The sequence below is a fragment of the Notamacropus eugenii genome, chromosome 5 (genome assembly GCF_028372415.1).
Source record: "Notamacropus eugenii isolate mMacEug1 chromosome 5, mMacEug1.pri_v2, whole genome shotgun sequence".
In the NCBI taxonomy this organism is placed as follows: domain Eukaryota; kingdom Metazoa; phylum Chordata; class Mammalia; order Diprotodontia; family Macropodidae; genus Notamacropus; species Notamacropus eugenii.
The window spans coordinates 258,067,192-258,091,307 of NC_092876.1; the positions used below are offsets into that span (position 1 = coordinate 258,067,192).

General features: G+C 36.4%; 1 protein-coding gene across 2 annotated transcripts in view; it reads left to right on the plus strand.

Moving 5' to 3' along the window:
• Positions 1 to 23,653, plus strand: part of NAB1 (NGFI-A binding protein 1) — a 58,805-nt gene extending 35,152 nt beyond the window's left edge. Inside the window, exons 5-8 of one of the 2 annotated variants that reach the window (XM_072612688.1) lie at positions 7,112 to 7,228; positions 13,456 to 13,615; positions 16,297 to 16,419; positions 18,892 to 23,653. In XM_072612688.1, the coding sequence (XP_072468789.1) occupies positions 7,112 to 7,228; positions 13,456 to 13,615; positions 16,297 to 16,419; positions 18,892 to 18,980 (489 nt within the window). In that variant the 3' untranslated portion in view covers positions 18,981 to 23,653. Of the gene's footprint in view, positions 1 to 7,111; positions 7,229 to 13,452; positions 13,616 to 16,296; positions 16,420 to 18,891 lie in introns of both variants that reach the window. The other variant, XM_072612687.1, reaches the window with a different exon arrangement.
• Positions 23,654 to 24,116: the final 463 nt, after the last annotated feature.

Consider the following 24,116-nt stretch of genomic DNA (forward strand, 5'->3'; position numbering starts at 1 on the left):
TAGAATGTCAGTGTAGAATGGAAATAATAAATGTGGAGAGGGAGAAATATTTTTTTAAAACATGCATAGTAGTAATGTTTCTTGGTGAATGAATGAAGTATTTTCCTAATTCTTGAAGCTAAATTGAGTCTACCCTGTTGAGCTAGGGTAGACTTGAGTTTAACATATTAGATCCACATTTCTCTGTAAATGTACTTAGGACTTAATCTAACCTTTCTTTTTATAATTAGCATGTTTTTTCGTTGCTACTGGTTAGCTGTTGTTTTTATATATATTTGCATATTGAACTCAGCATAAAAAGCATAATGATTAGCATAGTTGTATTAAATCCATTGTACAAGGCATGGTACTCATTAAAATTCATGAAAAATATTGTAAACTTATGTCTCCAATCAAGGCCAAGAATGAGGGGATCTCTGTATAGAAATACATAGTGAACAGGCTGAGAGTAGGGAGTACCATGATATTCTTTCTTCCCTTTCCTTACAACCTATTATATAGATTTTTGAGTAAAGTCTCAAGTCAGGTTAGCCATGTTTCTGACTTCAACTCCTTTCCAACAATGTGCTTTAGTAAGGTATGATGGCCCTGTTCTATCTGGAAGAATAACTAACCCAGACACCACCCCTGGAGTATTTGTCTGCTTCTGAAAACACAAATTTAAGTAAAAATGATTATACCAGTTTCAAGAATTATGCTTGTGTCCTTTTTCATTGGAAACTCATAATCCAGTTTTGTGGTAATTGAAAATAAATGTGAAAACTTGCTATTAAGAATGTATTAAAGGGCTGATGTATGCAGAGCATTGCCATCTTGGGCACATATATTTCCCTTTTTCCCTTTACCAGCACACTTTGTTAAAGCATACATACAGAAGGTCCATCCAAGAGGGCCGATAGTTTAGAGAAAAAGAAAAAAAAATGGATGGTAGTTTATTATCTAGAGAAGCTTACCTTCTAGCTGACTGGAAGCCCCTCCATTTATGAGCACAAAATGAAAATAAATGATAAAATGTCACTAAGTTTAGCAGATTACCTTTTGAAATTTAAATCTCTATTGTACTCCTTTGTCTAGAATGAGTAAGTAGGCAGTCTGAGAGGAAAATAAGTTAAAGGAGAAGAAAAATTAGGAGGTAAGGCATTCAGGTCTTGTTTTATGTTTTTGTTTCTTGTTTTTCTTTTCTTTTTAAAGGTAGTAGATAGAAACAAATGACATCTGATCTTTTTTACTCAGAAGATAAGTTGTTTCTGATACTAGAAAACGATGTGCATTAGTGAATGAGAATATGACTGCTCATCCCAGGGTTGAAAAAAGTAGCTTTCTTGTTCATGTTCAGATTTCATGTTGTAAGTTTTCTTCTCTCATACAAATTACTGGCGACTGGGGGATGAGAGAGACAGGAGGTGCTAATACCCTTGTTTCCATGTGGGCTAGTAATGGAAAGCAACCCGAGATAACTGGGTAAAAAGAAGTAATGTTAGTTAATAGAGACCAGGGAACTAGAGATTCAAAGTCAAAGAAGTTTTAAAAGAACTTCAGTGGGTGCAGGGAGTGGGGGGGCATCCCCTGGGGAAATTGGGGCGTGAAGAAGAAAGACTCAGGAAACATCTGCAAGCGGTTCCAGTTGTGTGGGGGGAGGGAAAAGGGTGCAGTGCATCCACCTACGCCTGTTACTAAGCCGGTTGAAAAAGAAAGCTAGTATGATTTGATGTGGATTTTTCCCCCTCTGGATCAGAAGAACAGAAGCACTACAGTCTGCTAGTCATATAGAAAGTGTGAGTAGAAAAAAGGATAGAACACATGTGGGACTGAGAACATCTGCTCTGAGAAGCCATTCTAGAGACCACTGAGCAGCAGCCTAGAAGTAACAGAGGCTTTCTGCTAGCGTTTTGGGAAAAGACAGGGGGAGGAATGGGGTTGGAAACCAGTGGGATGAGAGTAATTAGGTCATGAACATGCATCCCACCCCGGAGCTTTTATTTTCCCAGGACTTAGGCCTAAAGCAAGGGAACTGTGATTAGTTACAGGAGCATGAATATGGCACCAAAACAAATTGCCTGCAGCTTGATATACGTGATAATTGGGGCTGAGTGGAAGGGGGTGGGGAGGGTTAGGAAGAAGCATGAAAAAACAAATGATAAGTAAAAGATATACTCAGCACTGGAGATGAAAACTGGAAAAGAGTCTAGATTCTTGTGTCCTCTTTATCCCTTTATTTCTAAAGCTTTAGAGTTTTGGATATTTTAGTCCTTTTGTATTTCAGAATGACAGCTGCCCAACCCACGTAGCTCTTCTACCAATGGAATCTTGAATAATATAGAAAGCTGGAGAAAACAGTGACAGAAATATGTGTGGTGGTGGTCTTGGCAAACAGATCCATTACTATGTGTATGCCATTTGTTGAATAGTTTTGTTTATTTGTTTGTTTTGAGGCAACTCTTTCCTCAAACATTTCACATATGGATAGTGTAGTGGCATTCCCATTCCCTTTTGAAATGGTCCTATCTTCTAAGAATAATAAATCAAAAATATTGTTTGCCATGTAGTAGGTATTATGACAGGTATTGGAATAGAAAGACAAATGCAGAAGAGTCTCTGCCCTCTACCCTGATGTTCTATCAGGGAAACGACATGTACACATAAGTAAATAAAAATATGTATGAGGGACTACTGATATTTACCTTCGAAAGCTATGTGATATGGTGTGGTATATAGAACATTGAACCTAGAGTTAGAAAGACCTGATTTCAAATCACTCTTAATAACTGTATGACTATATGACCCTAAGTAACTCATTTAACCTCTGTTTCCTCATTGCAAAAATTTTTTGGAGGGAGCATTAACAAAAGGTAGCACATAGGCTGAACTCTGAACAAGCTTGGGGAGATGAAATGCCATGTGTGTGGAATGGCAAGAAGTCTAGTTTGGCTAAAATGTAGAGTGTATGGCAGACGTCTGGAAAGGTAAGCTGGAGTCAGATGATGAAGCACTTTGAGTACAAAGAGATGACTTTATATTTTTTTCAGCTGATACTAGAGATCCACTGAACTTTTTTTTTCAGGGGAATGATTAGATTTGTGCTTTGGGAATATCACTTTCGCAGCAAAGTAGAGGGAGTATTAGTATTAGGGAGGAGAAAAGCTTGAGGCAAGGAGACCACTTAAGAGACTAGTGCAATAATGTTGGCCCAAGGGGGTGAGGGCTGAATTAGGATAGTGATCACGTGAATGGAGAGGAGGGGACAGATGTGAGAAATCTTGTAGAGATAGAACCTACAATACTTGGCAGCTGATTGGATATAGGAGAAAGAGAGGATAAAGAATCAGAAGTAACTCCAGTGTTGCAAATCAGAGTGATTGGAAGGATGGTGCTATCTCCAAGAAAAATAGGGAGCTTGGGAAGAGGGGTGGTTCTGGAGACAGATTCTGAACTCTCTTTTGGACATGTTGAATTTGAGATACCTAGTGGACATCCAAATGTAAATATACATTAGATAGTTGGAGAGATGGGACCAGAGGTCACGAGAGAGAGTAAGTCTGGACAAAGAGATTTTGGAGTCTCCTGCATAGAGATGATAATTGAATTCATGGAAGCTGACGAGATCACCAAGTTAAAGGGTATGTATAAGGAAGAAGCCCCAAAAACAGAGCCTTGAGATCCACTCATAGTTAGGAGGTGGAATATGGAGGATGATCCAGTAAAGGGGACTGAGGAATGGGCAGATCCATAGGAAAACTGAGAGAGAGTATCTATGAAGCAAATATAGTCAACAGTATCAAAAGAGGACATTGGATTTGTCAGCTAAAGGAGGTCATTGGTAATTTTGGAGAGAGTGGTTTCAGTTACGCAGTAAGGTTAGTAAGCAAGATTCTAAAGGGTTGAGAAAGAAGTGGAGACAATGTGTGTAGACAAGAGTTTCTAAAAGTTTGGCTGTGAAAAAGAGGAATAATATAAAGCAATGATTTGATAATAAGGTCAAGGTCAAATTTTTAAGGCTAGGGAAACCTGGGCTTGTTTATTTATAGGGAACAGGGAACCAAGAAAAAGGGAGAGAACAAAAATAAGAGGGAATTTTGAAGGGGCAAACTGCCAGAGGGAATGGAAGGTAATATGTAAATAATATTTAAAAATATGTAAAAGTGAAAGGGTTGGCTTTGGTAAATAGGAGAGCCTCCTCTTTATAAAAGAGGAATAAGGTGAGTGAGAATATGAGATGACGTCAAGGAGTCTTGAGATGTAGAGTAGGGGAAAAGAGACATCATGGCAGATCGTCTCTGTTTTCTTCTTAAACTGTAAAGTGAGGTTCCCATAAGCAGGAATAGGGTTTGGGTGGTGTGGGAAGCTTGAAGGAAAGAAGAGGTTTAGAACAACAATTAAAGAGAGTTCACTGATTAGAGAAGAGTAAAAGGGTTGCTGCAGTGGAAGGGGGACAGTTGGGATTCAATAACATGTTTATTGGAGTCAGTCTGGCACTGTTCACTAGGATGAATTTAAGAAAAAGAAGAGGCAGATGGGAGAAGCAATCCAGAATTTGGGTTTGGTATGGCATGAGCCACACTAGGACAAGGGGACAAAGGATTCAAGAATAGAAAACAATTTATAGTTTAGCTGTTTAACTTTAGGGTCAAGATATAGAAGGAGAGAATTTGAGGCTTTAAGCAGGAGCAGTGACTTGGATTGTCCTGAGGGTAGAAGCATTGGAAGCATCCACAGTGTGGATGAAGAGCAGGTTTGAAAGGAGTATAGGATAGGGAGAAATGGAATGATAGCACGTTATAAATGAATTTCAGAAGAGATGGTCATGAAAGTGAAAACTCATAAGTGATAATGAGGAGGGTATGACCATTACTATGTGTGAAGGTATGGTCCATGGGAGTTAAGTAGATTGAGGAACTGAAAGGTCAGGGTATTTGGGGTAGCATCAGTGTGTTTGTTGAAGTCCTTTAGTATAAAGCAGGGTTTGGGATGGAGAAAAGGAGAGTATTGAACTCCTAGAGAAGGAGAGATAATAATTTAGGATCTGTAGATAAACTGTTACAAGGAACTATATAGGGTGATACATATACACACATATGTGTGTGTGTACATATGTATGTATGGAAAAAGTGATTGTCCCAGGAGGAAAGGCTGTCGAATGATGGAAGCAGAAGAGAGCTTGGAAGTGCCAATGGCAAACAAGGAACGTTCCATCTTTCCCTACACAGTGTGTTAGTAGGCATGAGAGGAAGTCTTTTTTCAGTAGTTGAAAGAATGGCCAAGGAGCCAGTGTCTTCTGAGGGGAGCCGAGTCACCATGAATGTCAGAAGATAGTAGGAGTATGACAAGAAGAGAAATAAGGTGAAGGCAGATTTGTTAATGATAGTGGAGAGGGGAAGGCAAGGCTTTCAAAGAGCAAGATTGTTAATAATAATATCACATTTCACCCAAATAGCAATTTTGACATTTCATAACATACTCACGATCGTTTTCATTCAGTCCTCCCAGCATCCCAGTGAGGTAGGGAGAGTGGGTTTCTTTAGAGCCAGTCAGTTGATCAGTATTTATTAAGTACTTACTATAGGGCAGCTAGGTAGTACAGTGTATAGAGTGCCAGGTCTGGAGGCAGGATGTCCCCCCTCTTCAGATCTGGACCCAGACAGTGACTTACTAAGTCACTTAAGGGACACTGAACACGTCACTTAACCCTGTTTGCCTCATTTTCTTCATCTGTAAAATGAGCTGGAGAAGGAAATGGCAAACCACTTCAGTATCTTTGCCAAGAAAACCCCAAATGGGGTCACAAAGAGTCAGATACAACTGAAAATAACCCAACAAAATCATTATGTGCCAGGCCCTGGGGATAAAAAAGAAAGACAAAAACACAATCTCTTCCTTTAAGGAATGAGGAAGACAATATGTAAACAACTACATACGTACAAAGTTGGGGGTGGAAGCATACTGGAAAAGGTCTCCTTCAGAAGGTGGAATTTCAGCTGAATCTTGAAAAAAGCCGGTGTTAGAGGGTGAAAAGGAAGAGAATTCCAAACATGAGGGAAAGCTAGTGAAAAGACATGGAGATGAGAGAGATAAAATTCATTTTTAACGTGTGCTTTCATTCCATTTCTCCCTATCGTACTTGAAGAGCAGTAAGATGGCAAGTATCACTGAATTTTACAGTTGTGAAAACCCAAAACTCAGGGGTTAGGTGTTTTACACATTGGATGTAATCATTGATGATAGTTTGGGCTAGAATCCATATTACTTAACACCTGGTGTTCTTTTCATGTACAGTATTATTGTCATTGACACATCTGATCTTGATATGTTTATTTTAGTGCTTTCTCCATAGTCAATTCCTACTCATCCTGAGATGTCCATCCTTTGAGGGCCAATATTTTTTGGAAATTGTCTTTATTGCTAACTTTTTTTTTGAATTCTTAGTGATGACTGGGTCACTTGGGAACTTACTTTTTGTCTTGAAGGGACCAGAGAGGTAATTTAGTCCAGACTCTTTACTTTGCAGATAATGAAACTCAGGATTCAAGAGGTTAACTGAATTAGCCAACGTTTGCTGGGTAGTAAGTGATAGGGGTGAGATTCGAACCCAAGTCCTCAGGCTCCAAATCTAGCACTCTTTCTACTATACCACAATGCCTTTCTACTCTTCATTTGTTTATTATGATTATCTCAAGTGACTTCTTTCTTTGGCATCAATCACATACATTACATATCATTCATACATTGTAGTCAAACTCCACTGTAACATTAGAAATGCCAAGGCAAATTAATTAATTATTCTTGTAGAATTATCCTTGATGATGTTGTTTTACTTAACATGGTAGCTAATGTTCTATTAGATAGAATATTCCTGGGATGAAACCTGGATACTAAATGAGCTGAAGTACCATACTGATACCTAAACTCTTGCTGTCTTAACTCTAACTTACCAGTTACCACTGCAGGGAAATTCACTTAAGCTCTCTGTGCCCTATACATAGTGCATTCCGTGAACTAAGATGAAAAAAAAACAAAAACAAGAAGTTAATGAATGATTTTCTGTGAACAGCCCATAGATATTTTCATGGAAAAAGATGAATTGTGCCGTTAACTTTGTTTGTTTTTTGGTTAATAGGATGGATTCCCAGATTTCCAGGATACCGTACAGACCCTTTTCCAGCAGGATGCTGTAAAAGTTCAGTTAGCATTGGCCAAAGCTAAAGGTGAAGAATTTGCAGCACTTAATTCACAGGTAATGAAAACCATCAGTTTGGTAGCCATTGACTTTTTCTTCCCTAGAAATGATGATTAGTAAAAAAAGCAAGTGCATCAGTTAATTTTGGTTTTAAAGTTTTGATGACTGAAATGATTTCTGGTTGCATCTAAAGTTTACCCCGATCCACAGCTGTATAAACAAGATATCTATCACATCCTTTTAGTTTGGTTAAATTTATGAACTGAATCTAATCTGGTTCTACTTAAACAGTCTTTGTAGTTTTGAAGATTCAAGGCTGAAGACTCCAAAGAGTCAAGCTACTGTTAGCTGTGTAAAGGCAGAACAGTCACTTGCTTTCAATGATTTCATGCCCTAAAACTTTTAAAAAGAAAGAATAATAGTAGTATTATTTAAAGTATCGTAAACTGTATAGTAAATACTCTGACCATACTTTTAAATTTTAAAGTGATGTTTATTGATGAGCAAGTACTACACCCCCCCCCCCCCCCCCCCCCCACACACACACACACACTGCTGGGTTTTTTATAGGCTGTGTGGCAAAGTGAATGGAGTGTCGGACTTGGAGTCAGGAAGACCTGGGTTCAGATCTTTATTGTGACCCTTACTAGCTATGTGACCTGGGCAAGTTCTTTAACTGCTTGTCCCTCAAACCATTTCCTCGGTTCATAGAATAATGGATTTGGAACTGGTGAACACCTTAGAGGTAATCTGGTCCAAACTCCTCATTTTATTGATGAGGAAACTCAGGCCTGGAGAGGTAAAGTTAGTTGCCCAGGATCACTTAGGTGGTGACAGATGTAGGATTGAAGCCAAGGCCTCTGACTCCAAAATCCAAAGCTCTTTCCAATGTTGCACACTGCCCCATTATCATAGGTTGCAGTTTACATTGGTGAATAGTTTCCACACTAGGAACCCCCCAAGTTGATGACATCATAGATTCTTTTTGTACCCATCATACTGATGTTTGTTTTATTGATACCTTTTGTTTTTATGTCACATTCATTTGCAAATGTATTCTTCTTCCCTTGCCCTGCCCAAAGCCTTTCCTTGCAAAAAAAATTTAAAAAGGAGAAATAGTTCAGTACTAACACAAATCCCACTTCTGACAACATATTCAGCATTCCCCATGCATAATCCTCTGCCTCTCCAGCGAAAGGAAGGAGGTACATTTCATAAACTCTTCTTTGGGGTCAACCTTAGTCATTTTAATTAAATTGTATTCAATTTTGTTTTATTGTTTTTTCTCTTTGTATTGATATAGGCCTTGTATATATTGATTTCCTGGATCTGTTTTCATTTTTAATTGTTTTTTAGTCACATATGACTCTTCATGACCCCATTTGAGGTTTTCTTGGCAAATTACTGGATTGGTTTGCCATTTCCTTCTCCAGCTCATTTGACTGATGGAGAAACTGAGGCAAACAGGGTTAAGTGGCTTGCTCAGGGTCACACGGTTAGGAAGTGTCTGAGGCCAGATTTGAATTTAGAATTTTGAGTGTTTCTGACTTCAAACCTGGCACACTATCCAGTGCACCACCTAGCTGCCCTGTTTTCTTTCACTCTTTCTCATTTTATATAAATCTTCCATGTTTCTTGGAATTCGTCATATTACTCATTTCTTATGGCTCAGTAATATTCCATTACATTCATGTACCATGATTTATTTAGCCCAGGAGTGGGGAGCTACATGTGGCCTTGAGGCCACAAGTTCCCTACCCCTGGTAGCCAGTCCCAAATTAACAAGCATCTGCTCTTTTCCTAATGTTCTCTGCCACAAAAACGTGTGCCTTTGAATATTTTGGCACATATAAGACCTTCCTTCCTATGTCTGAGGCATATGCTTAGCAGGAGGATCTCTGGGTCAAAAGGTGGTGCAATTTTAGTCATTATTTTACCTTATCTCATGTATTTGTTTCTCCTTAAATTACTTAGATGTTTCTAGTGAAATTGACATTTCATATGAATATAATTTTTCCAAGTTGATTTTAGAAATCAATGCATTTTATCGTAATGACAATGATAAACATATTTGTTGTTGCCTGTTTTTTATTTTTCAAAACAAGCTTATTATTTATTTAACTTTTTTTTTAAATTTTGAGTTCCAATTCTTTTCCTCTCTCCCACTCTTCCTCACTCCACTGAGAAAGATAGCAATCTGATATTAATTATACGTGTGAAATCATACAATACAATACAATATATTTCCATATTGGCCATACACTAAAAAACAAGAAAAGTAGAGAAAATTAAAAAGTATACATTAATTTGCACTCAAAATTCATCAGTTCTTTCTCTGAAGGTGGGCAACATTTTTCATCATGAGTTCTTCAGAATTGTCTTAGATCATTGTATTGATCAGAACAGCTAAGTCTTTCACAGTTGATCATCATACAATATTGTTGTTGCTCTGTACAGTGTTCTCTTGGTTCTGATCATTTCACTTTGCATCATTTCACATAAGTCTTCTCATTCTGCTCATCATTTCTTGTAGCATCATAGTATTTCATTACATTCGTTTACTACAACTTGTTTAGCCATTCCCCAGTTGATGGACATCCCCTCAATTTCCAAATCTTTGCCACCATAAAAAGAGCTGCTCTAAATATTTTTGTACATGTGGAACCTTTTCCTTTTTTTTAATCTCTTTCCTCCATTGAAATGCTGATGGGACATATTTAGTGTTTCATGCTATGATTTTGCATCTTAAAGTAAATAGTGGAAAGACAGTTGTATAAAACAAAATCTGGGAGTTTTAGTAGACCACAAGCTCGATATGAATCAATAATGAAATGTTGACCAAAAGAGCTGATGTGACCTTAGCCTGAATTATGGGAGGTATGGTGCTCAGTGCTGAGGAGGTCATAGTCCTTTTGTATTCTGCCCTGCTCAGACCACATCTGAAATACTGTGTTCTGTTCTGGGCATCATATTTTAATAAAGATATTGATAGGCTAGAAAGGAGAAGGACAGTCAGCATGGTGAATGACCTCAAGATATTATTAAGCTAGCATTTATATAGCACTTAAAGATTTGCAAGTTTTATATACACACACACACGTATGTACGTGTATATCTTGTTTAGTAGGTACTGTTATTTTGTCTATTTAACACATGAGAAAACTGTGGGCTATGAGAGGTTTAAGTGACTTGTCCATATTTCACATAGCTAGTTAAGTGTTGGCAGTTGGATTTGTATTCAGGTCTTTCTGACAGGTAGAGCATTCATATCTACTCTTCCATCTAGTTGCCATATCATATGAGGATCAGTTGAAAGATCTGGGGATCTGCAATCTGGAGCAGAGAAGACTTTAGGGGAAACAGAACTTGAAGCATTTTAAGGTCTGTCATGTAGAAGAGTGTAATGTGACTTGTTCTACCTGGCCTGTGAGGGTGTGCGTGTAAGTTACAGAGAGGAAGATGTAGGCATGATTTGGGGACAAAATTGCAAACAATAAGAGCTGTACACAAATAAAATGGACTGCCACAGGTTTCCCCTTTCCTAGGAACCTTCAAACAAAAAGTATGTGTGTGTGTGTGTGTGTGTGTGTGTGTGTATAGCCACTTGTCGGTTATATAATAAAGAGGATTCTTTTTCAGGGATGAGTTGAATTAGGTGGTCTCTGAAGTCCCATCCAGTTCTGAGATTCTGTGATTAAAGGTTATAGGAAAATAAGTGTATAAATAGCATAGGGATAGATTGGACTAGTGATTACATTGGTTAAAGGGAACTCCCAGGTGTGGAAATTTGCTCTACCAGTGCAAGAAGGTTCCTTCACAATTTAGATAGAATCTTAGAAAGTTGCCTAGACTAAACAAGTCGTTGTATGTGATTGTAATAGAAATGACAAGTAGGATAATTTCAGAAAAGCCTGGAAAGAAAGACTTACATGAACTGATACAAAGTGAAGTGAACAGAACCAGGAGAATATTGTACATAGTAACAGCAGTATCGTAAGATGATCAATTGTGAATGACTTAGCAATATCTCAGCAATACAATGATCCAAGACAACCTCAAAGTACTCGTGATGAAAAATGCTATCCGCTTCTAAAGAAAGAACTGACGGAGTCTGAATACAGACGGAAGATAGCTTCCTTCCTTCCTTCCTTTTTCTCTATTTCTTTTGTTTTATTTGATTTTTCTTCCACAAAATGACTAATGTGGGAGTGTGTTAGATGATTACACATGTTTAACCTGTATCATTGTTTACTGTCTTAGGACAGGGTAAGAGGAGGGAGAGAGGGATAGAATTCAGAACTTAAAATATTTTTTTAAATGTTAAAAATAGTTTTTACATGTAATTGGGGGGGGGAATAAAACATTATTTTTAAAAATTGCCAAAAGCATTGAGAAATAATTGATTTGCCCAGGGTCCTATGGCCATTATGTATCAGAGGAAGAACTTGACCCCAGGTCTTCTTGGCTCAAAGGTCAGCTTTCTACCTGTTGGGCCACACTGCCTCTAGGCATGTGGATATATATACATGTTTGGAGTGTATGTTTTTCCCTTTGAGTTACTTGTTAATTGTATATTTTTGTACTTGTGGCCTAACATAATTCAGAGGCGATGCAGTAGGTAGCAAGAAAAATATTTCCATTTTTGAAGTTTTCGTGTTTTCCCCAAACTTATTAATTTATTTGTTTTTAGTTTTCAGCAATGACTTCTATAAGTTCCAAATTTTCTCCTTCTCCCTTCCCTCTACCTCCTCAGATGGCCTGCAATCTTATATGGGTTCTACACATGCATTCCTGTTAAATACATTTTCACATTAGTCATGTTGCATAGAAGAATTAAAATGAATGGAAGAAACCATGACAAAACAAAACATAACAAAGGAGAAAATAGTTTGCTTCATTCTGTATTCCGACTCCATTGTTTTTTCTCTGAATGTGAATGGCATTTTGCATCTTGAGGCCTTTGGAAATGTTTTAGGTACTTGCCTTTCTGTGAAGGGCTAACTCTATCAAAAACAGTCCTTGCACACTGTAGCTGTTACTGTATATAATGTTTTTGAAGTTTTCTTAGTGCCTTGTGTGAAGGTATTCAGTAATTTTCAGAGAAAAACTACAAAACTCTGCAAGACTTTCAACTGTGTATTTTTGTATTGAAAACCAAGACTTTTATTTCATTACTTAGCACATTATTTACAAAAATTCCATCACACATACTACTGTTTTATTTAATTTCAGTATTTTAGGTAAATTCATATTAGGTTGATTTTAACTGTTTTCTCCTCAGCAAAACATTAAAGGTAAACCACCTGGAACATAATTAATTTTTATTTATGACAGTGCAGGAAGAAAGATTTGGAAAAACTACTAGCAAGCTAACTACACATTTTTCCTAGCTGTAGGAAGTGGGGTGTTTTGATAGGATTTGAAATCAGAGGTTTTAGGTTTTCCAGTTCAAAGCTGGGCCATCTCAAGTTGTTTGACTTTGGGCAAATAGTTTAATGTCTCTAAACAGTTTAATTCAATGATAGTGCCTGCTGTGTACCAGAAGCTCTGCTAAGCCCTCGCTCTCTTCCTCTGCAGAAATTATATGCCACCTTCTTAACAAGGTTGTTGTGAAATCCAGTGAGATAGATATCAAGCACTTTGTAAACTGCAAAGTGCTCTTTAGATCAGAACTATTGTTAGTTTTTAGGGAAATGCTTCAGTCCTGCTCTGTTCCATAAAGAAAGTGAATATCCTCTGGCAGTGTGGAAGCTGTTCAGTGTCATTCTGTATTGTTTAATGTCTGTGAGAGGTAAATTGGGCTGATTTTTGTAGATAGAAGTTTTACACCTTTTCTCTCTATAGCCATAATGTCCTTCTCTATTTTCAGAATCCGTGTAGTATCCCAAAATAAAAATGCCAGGATATCACCCTCTGTGTTGGAAGAAGCTCCTAACAGATGCTGCTGTTTCATTTAGATTTCTTAGGAAAAGAGTCTTTAAAGGGGGCTAAGTAGCTTGTACCACAATCCCTAAGACCTTTTGCTTTTCAGTTGGAAGAGGAATTCTTTTTATAGATCTTAGAAGACAGCTTGGTTGCCAAAAATCCATTTGGTGTGTTGTAGCATGATAATATAGGCATGCATGCATATTTATCGAGCGTGTGTATGATATATGAAAGTGTGAACTTATTTTAATGAATGCAAAATATATTTGCTTTGGAGTCTTAAATTGGCACCTTCAAACCTTTCAAGAGTCTGATCTAGACAGTTTTAGTCACTGATTTTATTTTTGCTTTATTAGCAGCCCGAAAAGGTGATGGCAAAACAGATGGAGTTCCTTTGCACCCAAGCTGGTTATGAGAGACTACAACATGCGGAAAGGCGATTGTCTGCGGGACTTTACCGTCAGAGCTCGGAGGAGCACAGTCCAAATGGCTTAATAGCAGATAATTCTGATGGACAAGGTAGACATGCTACTCTGCCATGATATTATAGCCAGGAGTAATTTGTCTTATTTTCCAAATGATATTTTAGAGGTTTTACTTAAAATTATTTTTCATAAATTGTTCCATTTTTACAAAGACAAAGAAAAAGCTGCTTAATAAAGGCTTGGCATTTAGGCTTTTAGGATTCATTTATCTATTGATATGAAAATTTTCTTTGTTTCCTTTGATATTCTCCAACTTTATCTGACACATATGATTGACGTAGATCTTGTAAAATGTGTGGGTGAGAAAGGGAGACTTAATGAATGGAATAAGAATAAATGAGATGGCTTATTTCACCCAAAGATTTGTTGGCCAGAGTGAATACCCATTTTTCTAAGAAGGACCAAAAGACAGTATTACTTAGACTAAAAAAAAAAAAGAGTCAGCAGTGAAACCTGTTGGGTGTTGGTTTTTAATTTCTTTGGAAATATGGTGGCTGTTTCCAAAGCAGTATGACATGTCTGTTAAGATGGACAAATATGAAGGATGAATTAGGTTTTATTCAATGGCACACATAAAATTCCTTATCTTCTAAAAAGATGATCTATGTAGTATACTACATCTTATTTTAAAGATTAATGATTTCATCTGTCTGGATACCCCTTCCAGTGATATAATCATAACCTCATTCGACCTGATAAAGGGTCATTGGCAATGACTATTAGATACAGAAAAAAAATATCACCCTGTGGCCAGGCTGGCCTTTAAGGATCTAGGGTTTATATACACCTCAGCACGAGGCATCAGAATAGGACATAGACATTTTTTTTCTTTTTCTCAGAAAGAAACTAAAGTGTGGGATTTGGGGGGTGGGGTGTAAAATAGGGAAGTTGGGAGAGGATTCCTAAGAGTGAAGTGTCTCATGTCTGTAATTTTTGTGCAACGTTTTCCTGTCTTTTCCTTCCAAAGATTCAGAGCCATTGTCATTTTTTTGTGAGTCCATCACTGCTACACTTTCATCTACTATAGTTGTTGTTTTAGTCCAGCAAGAAGCTTCTTCCTATCTAAGACCGTGCTTTCTTTAACTACATTTCCAAACTAAGAAACAAAATACTACATATTATAGGAAGAAAGTCTGAGCATCAGATGCGGAGGGAAAGATATTCTTTTCTATTTCTTGTATATTACAAAAGGGTTTTCATTGAAGTCTCACTGTGCCTTTCTTTTCTGTCATGGGCTTAATATTAATAAATATGTAATGAAGACAGGCTTATGAAGAATTGTAAATTTAGGAATTGGATGAAGTCAGAGACCTGAGTATTTCAGTGGCTGTAACCAAAAATTATTTTCCTTGAGAACTGTTAATTTTAGACCTAACAGGTTTGCTTTTAAAATAAATGAGTAGACTTAAATGAAACACATATAGCTTCCAACTTAGTGTATCTGTAGAGAGAATCCCAGAAGAAGGGATAGCAGCATGTGGAGGTCATGGGTAGCCAAATGAAAAGAATCCTTTTTATAGTGAGGTTAAAGAATAGTGTGGGAAAGAACTTTCACTGCAGATGTAAAGCATCTATTCAGAGACTAAAAAAAAAAAAAGCTTCAGTTTTCATGGATAGTCTGTTGGCACCTCTGGAAGAAAAAAAATCAGGAAAGAAAAATGTAGTATTATGAATTGCAAATGTGTTTTGATTTATGAGAGTATATAATTTGGAATGTACCATTTTTCAGTCATATCTCTGAACTCTTATTCTCTTAAGCACATTCTTGTGGTCTCTCACTGGAACAAACTGGTATTTTTTAAAACTACATTTGGCTTGATGCCACTTGCAGGACTTTGCAGTACACTGAAAATTAGGACACCTTTTTGAGAAGAGCTATAGCAAGAAAATGCCTTAAGTAGGAAAACTTTTTTTTAAAAATATGGTAATAAGGATTGGGAATCGCAATTTTTTATCCCCTTTGTTGTGAAGTTTGTTAAAAAAAATCTAATAATTTGTAGCACATGGAACAGAATTTTATTTCTCAAAATCTGGTAAAATCCTGCAGAAGAGACAATTTGGTCAAGCAAAAAGAATCAGAGGACTTGAGATTGAATCATGGCTTTGCTACCCATAGAGAAGATCAGTTCACTTAATTTCTGTGGACCTGTTTCCTCACTTTTACATGACGGTGGTGGTAATGATGATGAGTTGTTGTTGTCTAGCTGTTTTAGTAATGTCCATCTCTCTGGGACCCCATTTGGGTTCTTCTTGGCAAAGATACTGGAGTGGTTTGCCATTTACTTCTGCAGTTTATTTTATAGATGAGGAAAATGAAGCAAACAGGGTGAAGTGACTTGCCCAGGGTCACACAACTTGTAAGTATCTGAGGCCAGCTTTGAACTGGTCCTCCTGGCTCTAGGGCTGCCACTCTATCCACTCCATGACTCGCTTGCCCAGTGTTGGACTAGAGGTCTCTAGACTTCCTTCTAGCTCTTAAGTTATCTTTGCTCAATGAATTTGATTTTTTCCCCCCTTTTAAATAATTATGATTTTTTTCCCCACAACTACTGTCAAAAAGTTTCTGGTGTCACTTTTGTCCTTAAAAAACAAACAAAATGAAAACTGTAGTAGTTCTAAACATTTCTTCTCATTTTTAAAACTCTTTTTTAATAAAAAGAATCCTGGTTTTGCCTAATATAATTTTTATTGTATTTTCTTGGTTTTTTTTTTCAGTAGGAGAAAGACCCTTGAATCTCCGAATGTCCAGTTTACAAAATAGACAGCCTCCACATTTTGTGATGGACGGGGAGCTGAGCAGACTGTATTCCAGTAATGAGGCCAAGTCTCAGTCATCAGGTGAGAATAAAGGATATGATGAGAAAGAACTTCACTTATCTCTAAGTTCTTGTTTTTAAAAAAAAATCATAAACCAGAATTATGCCTCAAATTATCACTTGATTATTTTCCTAGGTTGTTTTGTTTTTTTTTTTCTGGAAATCTGTCAAGTAAAATAAAACAAATCATCACATCTTGGCATTTGCAAATTAAGGGCACATATATATAGCAGAGACAAGATTTTGGATATGACAGTTTATGGTTTTTATGTGTTGATACAGCTGCTCTCTAGTGATGGTTACATACATAGATAAGTTAACCATTAATTTCATTATTTTTAATGTTATATCTTTAGAAGTAGTGGTGGAGAGAGTCAGGAAGCCAGGGGTTAAAAATCACTTAAATTTTCAGGGTCCCTAGTGGTAATTCTCTAATCCACTAAATTGATGAAATGGTGCCAACTTGCACTGAGAGGGAATTGTTAACCTGAAGCTCCCTATATGATGAAATCAGAGCCTATCAAAAATAAATTATTCTGCTTATGTGGATCATAAATTTAAAGTGATATGGAATTCCACATTTACATATGTGTCCATATGTTAAGAAAACTTAGTGTAGAAGTATTTAAATCTCCCAAGCAGATGAATGAAAAGGAGATATTCATAGTACCAAAATTTATTTAATGAGCAACTCCTAATTAATGCTAGTTCACTTAAGTGTTTGTTTGTATATCAGAGTTTACTGACCATTTAGTTAGGGGAAGCAGATACTTAAAAGAGCTGATTCCACTGCTAATTGAAGTTCCATCAGAAAAAGAGAATGCATCTAGTTAAATTGCAAATTGAATTTTAGGTCACCTGGCCTCCTCCAACGCTATAATATCACAGATGAGGAAACTAAAGACTAGAAAAATCATAACATGGCAATTATACTGTGACTTAATGAGGGGATGGGAATGTGTTTAAGATGACAAAAATTAAGAGTTCTGTCTAACTTGTCAGGTGTACATGTGTTCCTTGAAGTAAGTATATGTGTATGGTATGCTGTTGGTATTTGATATTGAGGGAGGTGAGCCATTCACTCTCAGTACACACTACTATAAGCAGATACCAGTAAGACAGAAAGCCCTAGTTAATTCTGTGTACTGTCATTTCTGTTTGTAATTTTTTTCTTGGATTTTTTTCAGGGAGAGGGGAAGCGAATCACTTAATAAGAGTCTGGGAATGCCATAAGGAAATTGGGGAGATTAAAACTCTCCTGTTACTCTCATGGATTCCACCACATTTTAAAATGATATTGCTTTCTTTAAAGGGCTTTTTTTTTTCTTTTTAACATTTTGCCCTAATTCCTATTCTGTGAAAAGCTTTCTAAATAGAAACAGCTCATATATCTTTGGTTAGGTATGTCTTGGATCGATATAGATACATATTCTTCTGTACCTTGTGTAGACATAATTATATTAAGGGGTTGATAGAAAACAAAACAAAGGAGTTACTGACTGGTCGGAAAACCTTTGTATATTTCAGGAAACTCTGTATAGTGAGTTCTATGATTTTAGAATACCTAGTAGTTTTTTCTGGGATTTCTAGGATGCTTGTATCCTAGTATTAAATTAAAGATTTCATGTTATCTTTGTATGAAATGTGAAGCGTATTATACATATATTATTCCATTGAATGCTCATTGTTAAGTTTACTTTTTAATTAGGAAAGGAAGGAGAGACCTTCTTCCTTTGTTCTAGATCTCTTATTTTCATGTTGTGTATTTAGGAAAATCTTTTAAATATTCCTATATTTCATTCAGCAAAAGGTTTTCCTCTCATTTTGTTTTCAACTTTTCTCATATGTTTTTGACCAGAAACTTTTTGTAATTATGTATTACCATTCAGTTTTCTTGTGTCTTATATTTCTTTTTGAAAGAAAATAGCCCGTTAGATAAATGAAAGAGATCATGGATTAGAAAGATGGCATGATGGATTGGGTAGAATATTGAAGTTGGAGTCAGGCTGACCAAGGTTCAAGTGCCACCTCTCACACTTTCTCCCTTTGTGACCTTGGACAAATTACTGAACTTTCTGAGCCTTAGTTTTGGGGATACCTCCCCCTGCATTATGATGGTGATGCTTCCATGGGATAATGTGTATAAAATGTGAGAGGTAGTGTGGTACAGTGAGAAGAGGGAGGCTAAATTCGAGATTAGAGGATTTGGAGTGAAATACTACCCTGCTCCTTTTTACCTTGATGCCTTTGGGCAAAGACACTTAATCTTTCTGGTCCTCAGTTTCCACATCTATAGAATGAGGGGTGTTAGTCTTGACCTAAATCAATGACCCATTGAACTTTAAAGTGTCGTATAAATAACTTATTAAATTGCATTTTTCATGACGATCCTAATGTAAGCATTTGTATTCTTTTCTAAAATTGATATATATAGTTATTGAATGATTCATTGATCCCAATACTTACATTTTTCTTTGTTTCCATTTTGATGCAGAAAGCCTTGGGATTTTAAAAGATTTTCCTCACTCAGCTTTTAACTTAGAAAGGAAAGTCATAAAAACAGAGCCTGAAGATACAAGATAGCCATGATTCTCCCACTGTACCTTGGAAAACAATGACATCAGATCTGAGGATAAAGCTACAATATAAAAACAAGCCTTAATAACCAATGTTGCCTCATTCAAGTCAAACAGATTTCATAGCCAAAGCTTAAGGACTGGTACATTAGTCTGTGGAAACTGAGTGGGGAGGGGGGTGGGGGGAGAAGGGATAGCCAAAACATCACAATCTAGAACATTAATATCGGTAAATACACATTCCTGTATAAGTTGTTTCATTATGTGGGGAAGCTTACAAATTAATATTGTAGGCATCCATTATTTAAGAATGTAAAATGTATTTGTATAACTTATAAAAGTAAACTCTAGGTGTTGAGATATGTATTCAGTCCAGTAGATGTGGATACAGTTTATTTTACTTGAAATTTCAATGTCTACTTTAAGTGTATCTAGCATAAATATGATTGTTATACATCAGAATTAAGAAATGTATGGGATTATAGGAAAGAAAGCTAATTAAAGTGACAGGTGAACAGCAAGTTTACTTTATCTGAGAAAATGGAAAACAAGTACTTCATATTTTAATGAAGGAAGTTTGAGTGGCTATTACCTTTGACAAAGCCAAGCTTGTTTTAGAGGAGATATATATGTATATATATATATGACATTTATTAATGTAATGTCATTTTACTGGTTTCATCAGTGTACTTTTAAATATTAATCAAGTACTAGGGAAAAGCCAGAAACATCAATATGGTGGCTGCCATATGGACATGACCTACAACATTGGCCTTTGCTTAGCATAACCATTAAGGCATTTAAAAAAAAAGGTTGAAATATCTTCCTTGGACAGAAAACTTGAGACAGATAGACTGATGTGCAAATGGCTCGGTTTCAATATGGATGTTTCAGAGCACTAATGTGGATCACAGAAGGAGTTCATCCACAAGGTGATAAAGATGTGATGACTAATGGCCAAATCTGTATACCATTACTGAAACAACTTTCCTCTGTATCTTGAAATCTTTCTCTGCCTGCAGAGCTGGATGTGAGAGACTAGATTCCATTAGGAGGTGCCCTCCTGCCCAAGTGATGCTATGTTTTTACCAATCACTGGAGACACTGTGCAGACATTCTTTTCTACATGTGCTTTTAGTGGATACCTATATTTGTTATTTATTTTGCAGTTTAGTTTTTGGTACACCTTCATTTCTTCAAATGCTTTTTTGTCTTGAAAGTAATAATATTTTGAATGCATTTCTGTTTTTAATTTCCACAGTTTAACGTAAGACTTTTGGCATGCATATATATATGTACATGCATATATACATATATATATAGCATATTCACATGCTTAGAACATATATCTGCCTATGTGCTTAAGAATAAGAATTTCACATTTGAATCCTCTCCCCATGATAAAATACAAATGGGGCTTTTACCAAAATGTACTTTCCTTATTGGTTTGAGAGTCATAAGTTCATGGGTAGTAGACAGATCTCCATGCTTGTTACAGAGTAACTCAACCCTTAGTTGAGAACATGGAGTGTCCCACGAAATGCACCTTTTCTGTCTCTGATTCAGTTCTGCGTTGTAGATATGGAACAATTACTCAGTCATCATGTACATCATACTAAAATTTGTCAGCCCAGTGTTAAATGAGGTGTCTGCACTGTAGTCCCTGATCGCTGTAAATGTGTATAATTGTTTTATCACTTTTGATTTGTGGAACAGCTTTATAGTAGAAACACCAGTCAACAACTTTTCTATTATTAAAAGGTGGTTTTTCCTCCCTAAATGGTTCATTGTACTGTATGTAGTGTTTTGACCATTGGCCAAGCTTTTTATGTATGCTTCAACTTTGTTGCCAGTTTGAGGTTGTGTTTGTTCACTGTTTGTGGAAATAGTATAAGTAGGATTTAAATAGAATGTTTCTTCAGTTTTTAATATTAGCCATAGCACTGGTTAGTATCTGAGTAGTTTCATGAAACGTTTCACGTATTCTAATATGTTTTGAGAGATTTTGTGAGGTTACAAAAAAAAACAAAACAACAAATCTGAATATTAATGTTCAAGTTTATAGACAGTAAGCAACAGATTTTTTTTTTAAAGATGCAGTCATCTTCCCTTTAATATTTGTCACAGTGCCTGTGACCAGAAGGTGTGCATGGACCAAAATATTTCTTCTTTGAATACATAGATATGTACGATTGGTTAGCTTCGTATGCTGATCTTTCAAGTAGTGATGAGGGGAACACCTCACAAGAAAAATTTCAGTAAAGTATAATTTTTATTTTGTAAACACTAATGTATTAAATTTGCTATACATTAAAGCATATAATATATATTTTTATTTGAACTGTAAATATGATTCAGTTGTCTTAGCAAGTTCACTATGTTGTAGAGTACTTCCTCCAAACAAATTCCATCGGTTACTTCAGTATCACAACTCAAGAGGGTTAGTGCCCCAGTATATGACCTTTACCATGTGAAGTTTGTAGCTCCGTGAGTTATTGAGCCTGTCCACTGATGAAAAGAATGCTTCCTGTTGTAGTTTTTAAAAAAAGTTTTAGCATTTCATATATTTCTAGCTTTTAAGACAAACTGAATATTTTTCACTAAATGGCCTTTCCAACTCCTAGTTATCTGTTTCACATCTATTAGTCCAAACAGTAAGTTTCCTAGTATCTAGAGATTGATTCCTTAAAAAAAAAATCAATAGACTTTATGTTTCCTAGTATAGGCCATTGCTGACCATGGATATTCAGTAAATTCTGTTGAGTATTTTTGCTGCTAGACTAATTTTGATCAAGATTTCATTTAAACACTGCACCTAGGTCTTCAGAAGTGAATCATTTCATTAAGAAACTCCTGCACTCCTGGAATGATCTAGCAGCCCTGTTCACTAAAGGATACAGATTCATTAAGTAGGAAATAGCTAAAGTTAGCAAGAATTTGGCAAACATTTAGTATTTACAACAGCTTGAAGCATATGACCAAAGATGGTAGCTGCCGCTTAACTAAAGGTCAGAGTATGTCCCACCTGTGCATGTGAGAAATTTAGGAAATGTTTCATTTAAACTATCAGCTTATAAGCATCTGATTAAAGCTATCTTCATCACCACTGAAATTTTTTGGAGTGCCAGAAAGTTGAATACTATGTTCCAAAAGGTTTTTTTTAATGTATTAATTTTAAAACCAAACCTTTTACCATTTACTCATTTAGTGAATTTATAAGATTGCCACCACCTCACCATGGAGAATGGGAAAAACTAAGAATTTTAAAGGCCAGAGTCTTTTCTTGGAGGTACTGTAGGGTAACAAAGCATTTAAACCTTATCTTCCTTTAGTCTTTTTTGCTTATTCTTACCTGACCTCTAAAAGAAGGGGGACAGGGCAGAGAATAAGTATTAATTCCCTTAGATGATGTACATTCAAAATGTTCACCCCAAAATGTTGAAGGTTGAGTCTTATAACTTGCCAAATAAACACTTTCTTTAACCAAGAATTAAGGTATTTTGTTGCATTTGCATTAAAAAAAATTTTTTCCACCTCTTTCACCTCAGGAGAATAATGTACATGTTGAAGAGACTAATATGGTGCAGTGGAGAGAGTGCTAAATTTTAGAGGGCCTCTGAACTCTCAGTCCTTGGGACAATTATTTAACCCCTTGGGCCTGCTTACTTATCTGTAAAGTGAAGTGGTTGCACCACAGTGATCCTGTTGCACCATCTGTAAAGAGGAGTGGTTGTACCAGCTCGATCCTTGAGGCCCTTTCCAACTTGAAGATGATGGTTCTATGAACCCTTCACTTTAATTTCAATATCCAAGAATGAAGAATTTCTTGTCGCCATCCTTCCTTTTCCTGCTTATTTTTCCCCTAGGTACTGTTCAGTAAGGGAACGCCTCTCTTCACCCTTCATGCCTTTGTACTTGATAAATTTTCATGCTTCAGTAAGCATCTAAAAACAGTTTATTGCATGATAGAGCAGATGATTTGTTTCTTTAAATTGGTACAATCTACCCAGAATAAGACCTTTTGAAGTTCTTATTCTTAAAATGAGCAAATACAGTCTTTACTTCAAAACAGCGCTGGCCCTTCAAATTTTCTAATGATGCAGCATTTTCATAAAGCCAACTAGAAACTCTGCATTGAGGAAATGATAGTGGTTTGCATATTATTACAAATACTAAATGTTATAAAATTCCTCCCCAGGCCCATAAAACTGACATGTTAATGCCACATTTGATAGTCTTTAAAATATGAACCCAGGAATTTTTCTCATCAGCAACTTAATTGTATTTCCTGGTAACCCAAACAATCTGGTCATCTACCCAAGCTAATTTGATTGTGGGTGAACTTTCAGTGACGTGGTGAGTTAGATTGCGCACCATATTTACACATTCTGAAACTTCTGAGTCATCTTTGCACCACTTAAAGTTTGCACTTCATAGATTTATGTTTAAAGTATCAACACCCACACACAATCCTAAGAAGGTAGACTATTAGTTTATTCTGTCATATGCACCCAATGTCATGGGTCATTTAGCCATGAGTATGTAGGAAGATACTTAGCAGTACATGCGTAGGTGGAATCTTACTCCTAGCTGCCATGGATCAAATAAGCGTCATGATGAAACACTCAAAGCATCTCTTGAACAGACCTGTCAATGGTGAAATAAAATATTCACAGACTAGCTCTTGTGATCGGTTGCTTTTTCTCATTACCAGAAGACTTCATCACTCTCATTTTATGTTTGGTTATTACACTCTCCCAAGGACAACATAATCTCCATCTCATCGGTTTGTCAGCTTCTCAGAAAATTGTTCCATTCCCCCTCTGTTTTCCCATAAAAGTGTCTAAGAATATTTTCTTTCCTGTTGAAAATTAAAATGGCCCATTTCCTACTTTCCCTTTCTGAACTGAAACCAATCTGTGTAGGCTCTTTAGCATACAGTTAAGGCAACAAGCATTTATTAAGCATCTACTTACTATGTACTAGGCCCTGCATGTATTCATAAACTTGTGAATTTCTTTCACACTCATCTGCTACTTACAGATTAGATCCAAAGCTTTCTCCAAAGTTTCCTGATTTCTGTAGATTATATGAAGAAGACTGGATGGCAGCTTCTACTGTATATTGATTGCACCAAATACTA